Source organism: Dromaius novaehollandiae, unplaced genomic scaffold (genome assembly GCF_036370855.1).
Source record: "Dromaius novaehollandiae isolate bDroNov1 unplaced genomic scaffold, bDroNov1.hap1 HAP1_SCAFFOLD_41, whole genome shotgun sequence".
Taxonomy (NCBI): domain Eukaryota; kingdom Metazoa; phylum Chordata; class Aves; order Casuariiformes; family Dromaiidae; genus Dromaius; species Dromaius novaehollandiae.
The window spans coordinates 2,256,520-2,271,463 of record NW_026991492.1 but is presented as its reverse complement, the minus strand read 5'-3'; the positions used below and the strand labels follow the sequence as shown (position 1 = coordinate 2,271,463).

At 53.0% G+C, this 14,944-nt stretch overlaps 2 protein-coding genes across 2 annotated transcripts; one reads left to right on the top strand and one right to left on the bottom strand.

Moving 5' to 3' along the window:
* Positions 1 to 906: 906 nt before the first annotated feature.
* On the top strand, positions 907 to 1,842 carry LOC135326964 (olfactory receptor 14I1-like). Its single transcript, XM_064504605.1, has one exon. The coding sequence runs from the start codon at positions 907 to 909 to the stop codon at positions 1,840 to 1,842; it is 936 nt and encodes a 311-aa protein (XP_064360675.1).
* A 4,121-nt stretch (positions 1,843 to 5,963) lies between these two features.
* Positions 5,964 to 6,899, bottom strand: LOC135326963 (olfactory receptor 14A16-like). The gene has a single exon (XM_064504604.1). The coding sequence runs from the start codon at positions 6,897 to 6,899 to the stop codon at positions 5,964 to 5,966; it is 936 nt and encodes a 311-aa protein (XP_064360674.1).
* Between the last annotated feature and the right edge of the window lie 8,045 nt (positions 6,900 to 14,944).

Below are 14,944 nucleotides of genomic sequence, written 5' to 3'. Positions count from 1 at the left end.
CTGCTGGGCTGTGTGTTGCCCTCAAGAAGGGCACAGCTCTTCTGTAGGACATGTGTGATAGCTGAATGTCCCATGCAGAAGCCACAGAGGTGCTAAGGAAATGGCAGTGCTGCTGGGGGTGGCTGTATGTGGGCATGTGAACTAAGCACTGTGTGTCTTTGTCCAGAAACTGGGTGCTGAGTTCTCCCTCCACAGCAGAGCCAGGTCACAGAGTCCTCCTTCTGATCATTGGAGCCATGTGCTATGTCACAGCCTCTCCTTCACTCTTGGAACATCTGAGCTGAGAAAGGGAGGTGACTTTGGAGATCTGTGCTTTGCAAGTGGACACCACTGTCAGCACAGGTGGTCCCCAGCTGAGAGAGGTGCACAGCCAAGGCAGCTGGGAATGGGACTGATGGGGAGACCAGTGTGCTGGCTCTGTCCTAGGGCACAGGGAGAGCTTTTGCCTCTCAGGCCTCACTAGTCTTCACACTGAGAGCAGGGGAAAGGGTGCATATTCCTACCCTGCAGAGCAGACAAACAAATAAACAAACAAAGCCCCCCAAGAGTGAAGCTGTTGCTTTTGTGGTCAAAATGCCTTAGAATTGGATGTGAGGAGGTTGAACCGCTCTTCTGCATTATAGCAGGACTGTTCCCTCTGGAGCCCATGGGCAGAGGACCCTGCTCCTCATGGCACACTCGGCCAGCGGAAAATGGAGCTCCAGACAGGGAGCTGAACCAAGGTCTTGCCGAGAAGGAGAAAAGCAATGTCTGTGTGTGTGTGTGTGTGTGTGTGTGTGTATACGCACGCGCGTGCGTGTGTGTGTGTTTGTGAGGGGGGGTGTCTGTGAGAAAGGGAAAGAGTTTTGATCAGAAAAGAATCTCCTGACTTGTAACTGTTTTTCTGTCACTGCCCAAAGGGAGAAAATGTCCAACAGCAGCTCCCTGAATGAGTTCCTCCTCCTGACGTTTGCAGACAAATGGGAGCTGCAGCTCCTGCACTTCTCGCTCTTCCTGGGCATCTACCTGGCTGCCCTCCTGGGCAATGGCCTCATCATCACAGCCATAGCCTGCGACCACCATCTCCACACCCCCATGTACTTCTTCCTCCTCAACCTCTCCCTCCTCGACCTTGGCTCCATCTCCACCACTGTCCCTAAATCCATGGCCAATTCCCTGTGGGACACCAGGGCCATTTCCTATTTGGGATGTGCTGCCCAGGTCTTTTTCTTTGTCTTCTTTTTGTCAGCAGAGTATTCTCTTCTCACAGTCATGGCCTATGACCGCTTTGTTGCCATCTGCAGACCCCTGCACTACAGGACCCTCATGGACAGCAGAGCCTGCGTGAAAATGGCAGCCGCTGCCTGGGGAACTGTTTTTCTCTATGCTGTCCTGCACACTGCTAACACATTTTCAATACCACTGTGTCAAGGGAATGTTGTGGACCAGTTCTTCTGTGAAAACCCCCAGATCCTCAAGCTCTCCTGCTTAGACTGCTGCCTCAGGGAAACTGGGCTCCTTGTGGTTAGTGGCTGTTTAGCCTTTGTGTGTTTCGTTTTCATTGTGGTGTCCTACGTGCAGATCTTCAGTGCTGTGCTGAGGATCCCCTCTGAGCAGGGCCGGCACAAAGCCTTTTCCATGTGCCTCCCACACCTGGCCGTGGTCTCCCTGTGTGTCAGCACTGCAATGTTTGCCTACCTGAAGCCCCCCTCCATCTCCTCCCCATCTCTGGATCTGGTGGTGGCTGTTCTGTACTCGGTGGTGCCTCCAGCAGTGAACCCCCTCATCTACAGCATGAGGAACAAGGAGCTCAAGGAGGCACTGAGGAAACTGGTTCAACTGGTACTGTTTCAACAGCAATAAGGTGCCCATGTCTCTTCACATATCATTTCCAATTTATCTCAGGCAACTCTTTGATTTTGAGTGTTCTGTGATACTCATGTTTGTGCACCAATGTTTAAATGCATCCCAGTTCTCCAGAGACACAAACCCCATCTGTTTGACTGAGAGGCCTTCTGTGAATCTGCCCTCAGTGTGTCAGAGCTGGCCTCCCAAGTTGCATCTCTGTAATAAAAGAGGATTTGCTGAATACAGTGACCGAAGGCTGGGCTCTTCTTCCCATCTGGAGCCAAGAATGTGCTCAGGGAATTGTACCCAAAAAAGCCCTGTTGCCATGCCTGGGGTTTGCACAGGCTATGGGATATCAGCTCGTAGAATGGTGTGTTAGGGGATGAGGGCTGGATTCAGCTGTCCCTTGTGGGTGCCCAGTGCCCCTGGAGAGGGTGAGTGGTCAAGAGGTCTCTGCCAGGGACTGTCCCACATATTACAGGGCTGGTGAGAGATGCCCATGCTGCTGGAAGGGGATATGGAGCCACCTGGAAAGCATAGGGGATCTTCAGGGCCAGCACGTGCCTGGAGTGGGCAGTGAGTGCTGTGCTGGGGAGAGACTGCCAGGGTAAAGGATCTCCTGGTCATGAGAGCAGTGGCCTCATGGAGCACCTGTCCTCCATTTCCTTGTGCCGTTGCTGGTCTGCAGCCCAGGAGCTGATGGGGAGGCTGACACCCCTCTCTGCCCCCCAGCACCTGCTGTGCCCTGCAGAGGGGCTGGGGCTGTGGGGTGAGTGCCCAGAGCTCTGCAGCCCCCTGCCACAGGCACTGCTGTGGGGCCACCCCATCCTGGGCTGCTGTGCTGCGTGGGCTGGGGAGAGGGCAGGGGAGGTGGGGAGAGCTGGGGAGGGTCTGGTCTGGAAAGGGCCTGGGAGAGGCAAAATGCCAGCAGGCAGCTCCCATGCGCGAATGGTGCCCAGAGCATGGGGAGGAGCAGGGAAATTGGGGCAAAGACCCCTGTCCTTGGCTGCATGGCTGGGGCACTGGACAGGTGATGCTTTTGTGAGAGGACAGGCTCCAGGTTCAGGGAGGATTCCAGATCAACGGTAGGAGCTCTGGGATTTTCACAGGCTTCAGTGCAGCTGTGACCATGGTGAAGGCAAGTGGGCAGAGCCAGGCACATGCAATTGCAAAGGCTGGGGGTGGGAAAGGCAGTGTGGGGCTGGTGAAGGCCCTCCCTCTGCTCCCCAAGGGGAAGAGAGTCCCCAGGCGATGCTGGACTCTGCTTTGGCTGAGGGGAGGGGAGCACAGGGCAGGGTGGAAGAGGCAGACGGAGCCTCTCAGGGTGCATGAGGGAGTTTTCCAAAGCCCAGGACTGAGCCAGGCACCTTTGGATCTTCCCCCTGAGGCTCTCCCAGCTGGGCTCATTCTGCCCTGCCCTAGGAGCTCTCATCCCCCTGCCAGACATGCCAGAGCAGAGCTTGAGGAGCAAGAATTCATGGAGTCTCAGAGAAGTTTCAGTGGGGAGGGACCTCTGGAGGTCTCCAGCCAACTTCCCACACCAAGCAGGGCTGGCTGGAGCCCTACAGTCCTGTCTGGTGATCGCTGGACTGTGCCTGACCCTGGTTACCATCCCCAAACCTGCTCTGCTCTTTTTTTCCAGGCACTGGGGGAGGGCATCTCCCATCAGTGGGGCACTGCCCTGCCTGCCTTGCCAGCACCCTTGACTCCTGGCTCTGCTTCCCACACAGAGCAGCCTCACTCTCATTGCTCCCGACAACATACTCTTTGTAGCAGGATCCCTGTCACAAATGGTGTGTAAACACTCAAGCTCTGACACAGAAAAGCCTGCTCTCCTAACTATGCATCATAAAATCAGACCCAAGTGCTTGTGCTCGCTTTTTCATCCAGATCAGACTTTCTGTGCAGTGGTACCTGGGTAGGGGGTCCAAATCCAAAGCACTCCTTGCACCTTTAAATTGGCTGTCAGGCAAGGGTTGCTGCTGTGGACATACGCGGTCACCTTCTGTACCTACAGCCTTCTCTGGGATCTGCTCAGTCCCAGCTTCCCTTGCCAAGGCTTTCGTGACTGTAGTGCGGAGGCAGGTCCAAGGTAAAGATGAGGAGTCAGGTCAGCAGGATGGGGACAAGGTGAGGTCAGGATCCGAGAGGTGCAGGGCCAGGCACAGGCATGTCCACGGCATAACTCAGGTCAGGCCCAAGGACAAGGGCAGCAGCTCCCTGGCAAGGGGGCAAGGCCTTGCTATGAGGCTGGTCACTCTCTGCCTCCCCTGCTCTTGTGCCCAGCAGATCCCCCTCCCTGTCTGCCTGCAGCCCCTCTGGCAACTCCTGCTACTCCAGGGACACAGCAGCCTGCCCTGAGCTGGTGACCAGAGAAACCTGTTTCTCATTCTCATTTCCTATCTCTGAATGCTGCCCTGCTCCTCTCCTGGGGCATCCCTGCTCCCCAGAGAGCCTTTCCCAAGTCAGTGTGTCTGTGCTGGCCTGGCCATTCCTGCACCCCTGCCCTGTGCTCCCCGCAGGGCCCCTCTCTGCTCTGCAGAGTGAGTGAGCTGTGGGGCCACGGGGTGACTCCTGACTCAGCTCAGGCCATGCTGGTCAGGGCAGGAATCAGACCCAGCTGGACAGGGATCACCACCACTGATACTGCTGGCACCTGTCTGTGCTCATGGATGGTGCTCAGAGTGACCCTAGGGCACCTGCAATGGCAGGAGATGTGTTTGGGTGGGCACTAGCTCCAGGCTGTGGTGTTTCACTGAGGGGGCAGGAATCACTCTCCAGTGCCCCTTCCCTGGGCCTCCTGGGTCCCCACTGCCTCTGTGGGGATTGCAGGGCCCTCGTTTCCCCCTACATACCTGGATTTAGTGCTCTGCCTTCTGGTTACTGCACCATGGACCATCCCTCACTTTGTGAGGCTCCACTCACTGCCCACCCCCAGGCACACGCTGTCCCTGGAGACCCCGTGAGCTCTCCTGTGGGCTCAGATTGCCCTCCAGAAGGATGGGCATCTCTCATCAGCACCGTCACCTGTGGGACAGCCCCAGGAGGCAATTCAAAGACCATTCCCCATCTCCACTGGCACTGGTCACGGAGAAATGAATCCAACCCTCGGTCCCTAACAGATCACATTGGGACTCTGAGCTCATTCCCCAGAGCCCATGGAGTTTGCAAGCAGAACAGCAGACCCTGCAGTGGTGCAATCCCTTGAACATATTTTTGACTCCATCTTCTGAAGAAAGGCCAGACTTCAGGCACGTCACACAGGAGAACCCCTTTTATTATGGAAATGTTGTTCTGGAGGCCAGGTGTGCATAAGGGTGCCCAGGGCCTGGTCCTGCCTGAGCTCACAGAAATGCACAAGGAAGCACCATGTTACAGGAGCGCTTAGGCCATGTACACACACGAGAGCACAGCAGGACAGTGTGGAAATTAGGAGAACAGCCTTGAAAAGAGAAAGTCCTGCTGCTGTTGGTGGACGAGTCTCCAGGAAAGCTGCAGCCCCCACTCCAAAGCTACAGCAAGGATATGCCTGCTGTGGCAGTAGGGATGTAGGGAGTAGTAGGGATGGTCCTGAGGAGCAGAGGGTCTGTCCCCACAAGCTGCATCCAGACTCTCCTCCCTTCTGCTCCTGCTCCGCTGTGAATGTTGGAGCACTGAAGAGGGAAAGGACCAGCCCATGGTGACAGCTGTCTGCCACCCTCGCAGGAGAAGGGTGTGAGATCACACCCTGACTGTGGCTAGGAGATCTGGGCTCTCCTAATGGACATTGGACTTCTGGTCTCACCCTGTCAGTGCTCACCTGAGCCTGGCTCTGGGCCTCTGAGCATCCTTGGTGTCAGTGCCAAAAGAGACACTGCACAGGGAAACCCATTGCACTGGGGGCATCCGAGGGAGCTCAAACTAGTGGGCTCTGAGGTTCCCCCACCTCTGCTGATGAAGGGGGAAGCCTGGCTTCCTCTTTCAACATGGTCTCTGGGTCAGATTCAAAGGAGAGATTCCAGAGGAGACATGACATGGACTGGATAGTTTTCTTTGTTTTTTACTGTAGATGTAAAAGAGAAAAGTAAGAAAGAAAGAAATGCACAACACACACCCTTGATGCCGGATATCCTGGTGAGTGAATGAATGAGGGACAGCTACTGGTGCTGACCTTGTACCCGTTGGATCAATTTCTTCACTGCCTCCTTGAGCTCCTTGTTCCTCATGCTGTAGATGAGGGGGTTCACTGCTGGAGGCACCACCACGTACAGGACAGCCACCACCAGATCCACAGCTGGGGAGGAGATGGAGGGGGGCTTCAGGCAGGCAAACGTGCCAGTGCTGACAAACAGGGAGACCACGGCCAGGTGCGGGAGGCACATGGAAAAGGCTTTGTGCCGGCCCTGCTCAGAGGGGATCCTCAGCACAGCAGTGAAGATCTGCACGTAGGTCACCACAATGAAAACGAAACACCCAAAGAATAAACAGGCACTAACCACAATAAGCCCAAGTTCCCTGAGGTAGGAGTCAGAGCAGGAGAGCTTGAGGATCTGGGGCACTTCACAGAAGAACTGGTCCACTGTGTTGCCCTGGCAGAGTGGTATTGAAAATGTGTTCGCAGTGTGCAGGAGAGCATAGAGAAAACCACTGGCCCAGGCAGCTGCTGCCATTTGGACACAAGCTCTGCTGCCCATGATGATCCCGTAGTGCAGGGGTCTGCAGATGGCAACAAAGCGGTCATAGGCCATGACGGTAAGGAGAGAAAACTCAGCTGAACATAAGAAAAAGAAGAAAAAGACCTGGGCAGCACATCCCAAGTAGGAAATGGCCCTGGTGTCCCACAGGGAATTGGCCATGGATTTGGGGACAGTGGTGGAGACAGAGCCCAGGTCCAGGAGGGAGAGGTTGAGGAGGAAGAAGTACATGGGGGTGTGGAGGCGGTGGTCACAGGCTATGGCTGTGATGATGAGGCCGTTGCCCAGGAGGGCAGCCAGGTAGATGCCCAGGAAGAGCGAGAAGTGCAGGAGCTGCAGCTCCCGTGTGTCTGCAAATGTCAGGAGAAGGAACTCGTTGAAGGAGCTGCCGTTGGTCATTTGGTCCCACTGGGCTTTCGGGACTGTTTAAGGAGGAAACGACATTGAAAAGTTAGGAGAGATCTTCCCAGGAAAAAGAAAGTATCATTTCTCTTTGAAAACACCACATTACTTTTCTCTTTTTTGGGGAGGATCACTGGGCAGGCACCTTGCTTGAGCTCTGGTTTGTGCTGGCTGAGTGTGCTGTGAGGAGCAGAAGCCTCTGCCCATGGGCTCCAGAGCACTCAGTCCTTCTGCACAGTAGTGGGAACATGGGAACAGGGGTCAACAGCTCTGACACTCACAGTTTCTGTCAAACAAAATCTATTCGTCATGTGGAATAGCTTTTCAGTGTCTTCACTACCTGCTCTAAAGAATGACAGCTGAGGAACAGAGTTTTAGGGAAGTTTTAATAATGTTTATTTTCTCTGAGATGTCCTTGTCATCCCTGGGGAGTATTCCTCAAAGGCAGAAATTCTCAGCATTTCTACTGTGAGTCTTGAAAAACAAAAAGATTCACTGCCACTTGGTACAGAGTGAGGACAGCTTGTCTGTCTATTAGCCTTGTTCCCAGCTGTCCTGTGCTCACACTGCTTTGAGCTGGAGGACCATCACTCTCATACATTGCCCTAAAAAAACCCCCAGCCACTGCTAGGAGCAGAGGAGTCCAGTTTCAAAACCACAGCTGTCCAACCCTTTCTCCCTTTCTCAGGGCACCAGAAGGAGGTCTCCACACTCCCCTTCTAGGCAAGGACACACAGGGCTCTTTTCAGCTGCCTGTATGCAGTTTCCCAACACCATTTCCACACTCTCAGGATCTCTACAGATTCTTCAGGGGTCTCTCGGACATCACAGAGATGCTATGAGGCAGCGGTGCCCTTCTGGAGGGCAGCTCAAAGTCTGGCAGGACATGACAGGGGAATGGTCAAAGGACCATCAGGACTGAGGATGGGCTCTCCTTAAGGGAGAGTCAGCTCAGTTCCCAGCCCCACAGACTGCATTTTCTGGAGTCACACAGGTTAGAAGGAGGCTGCGGACACCCCACTCCCAAGCAGACCCCTCTCTTGCACAACTTGCAGGGCAGGTGTCAGAACTGCAGCTGAACCCGACCCCCCCCCTCAGGGAGTGACCCCAAGGAGCCCGAGAGAAAAACAGGAGCAGCATGGAGCAACATCATGATCCTGCTGCCAAGGCAGGCAAGGAAAGAGAGACAGATGGGCACTCAGGAAAGCCTTCGCCTTACCCAGCCGGGCATGCCACCTCACAGACGGTGACATTGCAGGGCAGTCACTCTCAGCCCCTTTGTCGGGCAGCAGTAAACAGGCACCTGGCAGGAGAGAGGCCCCTCTCCTCTGCTGGAGGTCTGGCTGCAGAGGAGGGGGCTCATGGCCTGCACCCCATGGCTGTCAGGGCAGAGGCTCTGCTGGGTGGGAGAGGAGACATGGGAGGCTTGCTTGGAAGAAGCTGTCTGCATTGCAGGGACTGACCAAGACTTGCTCAAATCCATTCTCCCATGACAATTCTGTTGGCAGTTCCCTCTCATTCCCTGCCCATCTCTGCTGCCTGGCACTGTTGTCCCTGCTGGCAGCTCTTTCTCTGTCCCAGCATCCTTTCCCAGTCAGTGCTCACAGACCCCATCCCACCCTCAGCATGCTCAGTTCTGACCTACAGAAACCTCCCAGGACAGGGCACTGGGCACAGGTATCTCTGTTCTCACAGGTCCTAAGGAGCAGGTCAGAAAAACTCTTCTCAGGCAATAAAGGTGCTGCCGGTGCTGTCTGTAGGCTGAGGTGGGGTTGAAGGGGTTTGCTGGAGTTTCTCACAGACCTATTGATCTCTGAGAGTGAAGGTTTGGGAGTCCATGTTCCTTGCCAAACCAGAAAGTTCTTTCCTCTTCTCTCCCTGCCAGAACTAGGATGTATTCTTTCTAGTTTTAGTACTACTAGTGAGCTTTTACTAGAAGGAAAACTCCTTCCCTTTCAATTAGCCTTTTTTTGATCGTCCTCTGAAACAACTCTTTGGACATAACCTGTGCATGCGCTCGCACTGCTGACACCCCTGACCGACGCATGGCCTTCTTGACAGGAGAATGAACCTGTCCTGCCAGAGGTCACTGAATTCATGACTCAATCTATCAGTTATAGGATGGACTGCATTCAGAAGACCCCTCCAGGAACCTCAGTAGTATTACTCTGCAGCCAGAGGCTTACCGTGTCAGGGGCTGTGAAGATTTCCCCCACAATCAGCTCTCCTCTGTCCTCCCACTCCACACTGCCTTGCACTTCTCTCTGCCTTCTCTCAGCTCATGTCAGCAGCAGCAGGCAGTGCCCGCAGCCCTGCTGCTCTTGGCAGAGGAGCTGCTCCTGCACACAGCTGTGTCTGGGCAGTGCTGCCAGGTTGCCATGAGCTCCCTCCATCCCAGGAGCCTGGCCCCACTCACGAGCAGAGGCCCAGCTGAAGGCCTGAATTTCTCTGTCCCTTGTGCTCCCTCCTCCTGGGAAATGTTCACTGAAGTAAACTAAAATAATCACTTATTCTCCTTTAGTAAAGAGTGGAGAAAGACAGATTCCAACATTGCAATTTATTTCATCAGAGGATGGCTATCTGTGATAAGTGGAAACATCCCACTCTGGAAGGCCCTATTCCTGTCTGTTAGTTAGGCAGGACACCTAGAAAAGGGACAAGAAGGGAGCTCACTGACACATGCTTCAGGTGTTGTTTCCGATGAGTCAGTCTGGGCATCTCATGCCAGTTTAGAAGCCCCTGGGATGGACTGGGATTCAGATCCCTCCTGTGAACCCCACAAACATACTGGAGGTGAGGTTCCCCTTATCAAGCCAAAGTGAGCACAACAGAGGTGTCTGCATGGGAGCTCCTTGGCTAAGCTCCCACTGGAATCACTGGAGATGGAGGGTGGGAGTCAGCTGCTCACACACAAACACCTGGTGACAGTTGAAGAGACAGAGGTGGTCCCAGGCATGTGCCAGATTCTGCTTGCTCTGATGGAGCGACTAGGAGACCCACATCCTTCTGGAGCATGAGGTGGGGGCCAGATGAGGAATCTTCTTGGTCGTCTCAAATGACCCTGCATGCCTACTACAACTAAAGCTCATCTCACTGGGGAGCTGAGACATCTGAAGATCCCAATGTTAAAAACAGCTGTTGTGGGTCAGTGCAGACACTTGATTTAATGACACAGAAATAGGCCTGTGGGGCCATCTCAGATGCCTGGGATGTCCAGGACAACCACGTGTCCCTAGCAGATACAGCACGGGACCTACAGGAAAACGATGCCCCTTCAGAGTGGTTGTTGGGCCAGTGTCCCAGGGCATCTCAGGTTTCCTGCCTGTGCCCAAACAAATGAATCCCAGCACTGTCTTTAGGCAAAATCTGCACTGCCTGCATCCAAGCATGCTTCATAAATGGGAGAGGCACATCACAGCAAGGTCTCTGCTCTAGTCTCTACCCTCTCAAAACCTTCTAGCTCTCCTTCCCCTGAATGTCTTCTCACCCCCCAATATGATAAGAACAGGCACTGGGCTCACGGTGTCCTTAGGGTGGATGGATCACGAGCTGCCCAGGCCCAGGGGCTTCTTTAGTGGCAACCTGTCCTTCCTGCAGATTGGTTCAAGTCTGTCACAGGCCCCAAAGTGCTGCAGACTCAGCTCAGGCAGCAAACGCCTCTCCTGCCATTCCTGCACAGCCCAGCTCTGCTTCTCCCTGCCTCGGGCACTGCAGGGTTTGCTCTCTCAGTGGGAACCTCCTTTCACCATCACATTGCACCTGCTATCCATGCCAGCATGTCACCACTTGCAATCAAAGCCTTTGCATACATGAGGTCCTTGGTAACATGTTTCCTGAGACAAATCTTCAGCAGGCACCACAGCTGAGGTGCTGAAGCCAACATATATGCAAAGACATGCAGCCTGGGGTGCAGCCAGGAGCAACTGGAGATGCACAAGCTGTCACAGGAGTGCCACATGGTTGGAATAGCTGAGCTGTGGTGGGATCACTTGCATGATGGAATCCTTCAATGGCAGGGTGCAAGTTCTTCAGGAGAGACCACCAGGGAAGATCAGGAGGGGGTTCCCTATGTGTGAAGGGGCATCTTGGATGTATGGAGCTCTTCCATGGGATGGACCAAGGGAGGCAGCTCTGAAGGGCTGAGGAGCTCAGGAAAGCCAGCAGGTAATTAAGGACAGCACCTGTCAAGCACGAGAATGCTCCATACAAACAGTTTGTAAATTTAGTAGACACCTCTGGACCCCAGCGTGTCTAAACAGGGAGCTCACACGTGAGCTCCAGGGCAATAAGGCAGCCTATGGAAATGAGAATAAGGGAGATGCTGCAAAGGAGGAGTTTAGAAATATTGTCGAGCAAAGTAGGGATGGTGTTAAGGAAGCCAAAGCTCCCCTGGGATAGAGACACTTGCAGGGAATATGAAGGACAGGAAGAAGAGCTGCTACTGCTTCAGTGACAGTAAAAGAATCAACAAGGAAATGTGGGCTCACTGCTGAAAGGGGCAGGGATTCTAGTAAAAGTGGATGTAGATCGGTCTGGGGAAGTCAAGTCCTTCCTGGCTTCAGCCTTCACCAACAAGGTCTCTTGAGCTGTTGTGCCTCGAGTCAGGAGTCCTGAGGAGAAAACCAATCCGCAGTGCCTAACGAGTGTCACTCAACCCATAGACGTCTATGGGAATGGATGGCTGGCATCCGTGGAGAAGGAGAGAGCTGGCTGCAGTGACAGCAAGGCTGCTCTCTGTCATCTTGGAAAGGTTGTGGAGATCAGGGGAGGTCCCAATGAGCAGAAAAAGCAATATGTTGTGTTTGTGTTCAAAAAAGGCCACAAGGACAAACCAGGGAGCTGCAGGCCATTCAGCCTCACATTGGGGAGGCGTGTGTCGTGGAGCGCATCCTCTCCGATCACATTTCTGAGCACATGAAGAAGCTGCGGGGGAACAGTCAGAATGGATTTCCTGAAGGTAAATCCCTCCTCACCCATGTAATTGCCTTCTGTGATAAAAGACCTGCACTTGTGGAGGAGGAGAGAGGAGTGGATGTCCAGCAGACATCCAGAGGGGTAAAAAGCTGGTTGGATGATCGAGCTCAAAGGGTTTTCATGAAGGGGGTCATGCTTTACTGGAAAGCCAGGTATGCAGAGGTTATGCAGCCGTATACCCCACATCCTGTCCTGTCTGAAAGGCTCATCAGCAGGGCAGAACAATACATTCCTCAGGACAGGCAGAGACCTGACTGGCAGAGGAGTGACTCTGAGGAGAAGGGCCTGGACGTTACAAGCGATGAGCCAGTGATGCGTGCTCACCACAAATGAGGCCAGCTGCATACAGGGCTGCATTAGGAAAAGCATGGCCACCCAGGCAAGGGCACTTCTTATCCCCCTCAACTCAGCACTGCTGTGGTCACGTCTGGAACAGTGTGTCCCAGTGTGGGCTGCCCAGTGCTGGAGGAATGGGGCGCAACTGGAGAGGGTCCAGAGGAGGTCTGCCAAGATGGGGTTAGGGGCCTGAAGCACATGGCCTGTATGGAGAGGGTGAGGGACCTGGGATGCTTTAGCCTGGTGAAGGGGAGGATAAGGCCAATACAGCAGTTGCCTGTGACTGATTGAAGGGTGGTTTCAGAGATGGTGGAGCTTTTCTTGGCAGTGGGAAGCAGCATGAGAAGGGGAAAGAGCCACAACCTGCATCTTGAGAGGTTCAGACTGCCCTTCAGGTGACAAGAATGTCACCTGTAGGGTAGTGCTGTGGTACAACAGGACACCCAGAGGGACTCCGTGATCAGCCCCTGGCTTTGTGTTTCAAGGAGCAGCCAGCAAGGACAGAGGGGTGTCAGTAAAGGTGGGAAGATCCTGCAGTGAAAGCAAGGTGGGGAAGAATTTTGGGTGTCTATAGGCTGCAGGGAAAGAGGTACAGCTTTGGCACAGCTTAGGACAGTCTGTGGTGGAGATGACAGAGTGCAATGCCAAGGCTGAAAGCCTCCGAAAGAACTGAGGTCTTTGTCCCCCTTGCTATGGCTAGTGTCTCTGCCACTGTGGCTAATGAGGAGATGACGTTTCCTTACAGCACTGTGGCCTTGCTGCCTCCTCGCCTCCACAGAGCTGTATTGTGTCCTGTACTAGGCATTGCGCACCTCCCCTACCCTGACAGTGCCCTCAGCAAGAGCCCTGAGCAGCATGGGAGGGAAAGCATCACCCTACCCCGCGGCTGGCCATGGGGCTTGGCCATTCTGCTTGATAACACACATCCAGCTTGACTTGGCATCAGAGCCACCTGCACATTGCCTTTGCCTACCTGCAATCAGGGCCTTCAACTTCCTGCTCTAATCAGCCCCTGGGGAGGCCTTCTTGGTCATGGCCCTCAGTGGGACCCATTAACACTCCAAGAAACTTGGAAACTTGGCTTGTGACTTTAATTCTTGAGAAGTCTGCTCAGTCTCAGCATCGGAGGTTCATGGGCTCAGCACCAAATACACCATGGGGCTCATTAAAATGCAAAAATCCCTAAGGAGCCATGCCTCTTTCCATAATTTTCTTCAGCTCTTCAAGTCTTGTGTAGCTAATTGGAGAGGTTTCAGGAGTGTATTGACAAGAGAAAGATTTCAATGAGCATCAAAAAAAAAAAAAAAAAAAAAAAAAAGATGCCTGCTTTTAAAGTTTTCCTTATTTTTCACCTTACAGAACAGAGTGATATCCACATTCTCCAAGTGAGATTGATCCAGAGTGGCTCCTAATGCTGTCTGGACATGGAGGAAAAGCAGCATCCTTGAGGTCAGACATCCATGGGAAATACTCCTCTCCACCTCCCCAGCCCTGCCATTTCTCTCATCAGCCACTGGGGACTTGGATCACCCTTGTTAAAAATCTGACCTTTTTCCACTCAAGGCTGCATCTGAATGTTACAGCTCATGTGCACCAATTCCCACCTGCTTTCAGTAGTGAACTGGCTGTAAACAGACACAGAAGGATTTGTCTTAATTGCGACCAAACTAAGTTGCCCCCAGTGAGGTCCACAGTCTACAAGGAGCAACCTTCCTTGAAACATTCTTCACAAATAGATAGGAACAGCTGGACAGACACACAGTGAAGGAGCTGGTTGAAGAGACAATTAGACTGCTGAAAGATGACACAGGCTTTAGACTCCCAGAAGCTTAAAGCAGCAACTGGAGAGTAGAGAAGTATCTGAATGATAAAGAGCAAGGGGAGGAGGAAGACTGGGAAACTATGGAAAGTGCGTATGCCCAGATGATCTGATGCAAAGTTGACTTCAGAAATGATCAATTTAATCAGGGCACGTGGAAACAGGTGAAAGATTACTGAGGTTAAAGCCACAGCATAACAGACAGAGCAGTGGTAACACAAGTTAGGGGGCAGATCAACATTTTTCTCCCAAGATTCACGCCCTTCCTCAAAGTTTCCATTATGTCATCATGGGAAAACACTGACATTTTATTAAAATCATTAAGTCATCCCAGCTGATGAAAATGTTTTCATATATATATATTTTTAAATGTTGAGAACAGTTCTTCTCCTTTCCAGGCCCAGCTCAGGTGTCCAACCACAAGCATCCAGTGGCACTTGGAGAGGCCCCGGTGTCTCTGAGGGACCTGCCTGGGCCTGGCAGCTCTCACAGGGGACCTGCAGGAGACCGGAGCCCCTTGGAGCTGCAGAGGGAGGCTGGGCAAAGGGGACCAGGGCACCAGCCCTCCATGACCCTGTGACTGCATCCCAGCCCAGTTCTGACAAATCTCTTTCCTTTTCAGATAAAAAGATAACGCATAATCACCCCAGAAGACTAGTATACTGAAACAGAACAAATGAAGAAAGACAATAAGAACACACACACAAAAAAAAGAAAAACTGAAAAGTATGTCAACACATTTCTTTACTTTGAATCTTTGTCTTAATTTCTTTCTTGTTTCATTTTTAATGTCATTTTCTAAACAGTTCTGCTATAATCAGGCTTGCACCATTAAACAAGATATTTTTGTGTCTCACACAAAGCCCAGCGCTCAGAAAACCACCCCTTGCCCATGGCTATCCATGCAACTCTT

Bases quoted from the DNA above. Each gene is read 5' to 3' on its own strand.
- LOC135326963 (XM_064504604.1), bottom strand. From the start codon at position 6,899: ATGACCAACGGCAGCTCCTTCAACGAGTTCCTTCTCCTGACATTTGCA.
- LOC135326964 (XM_064504605.1), top strand. From the start codon at position 907: ATGTCCAACAGCAGCTCCCTGAATGAGTTCCTCCTCCTGACGTTTGCA.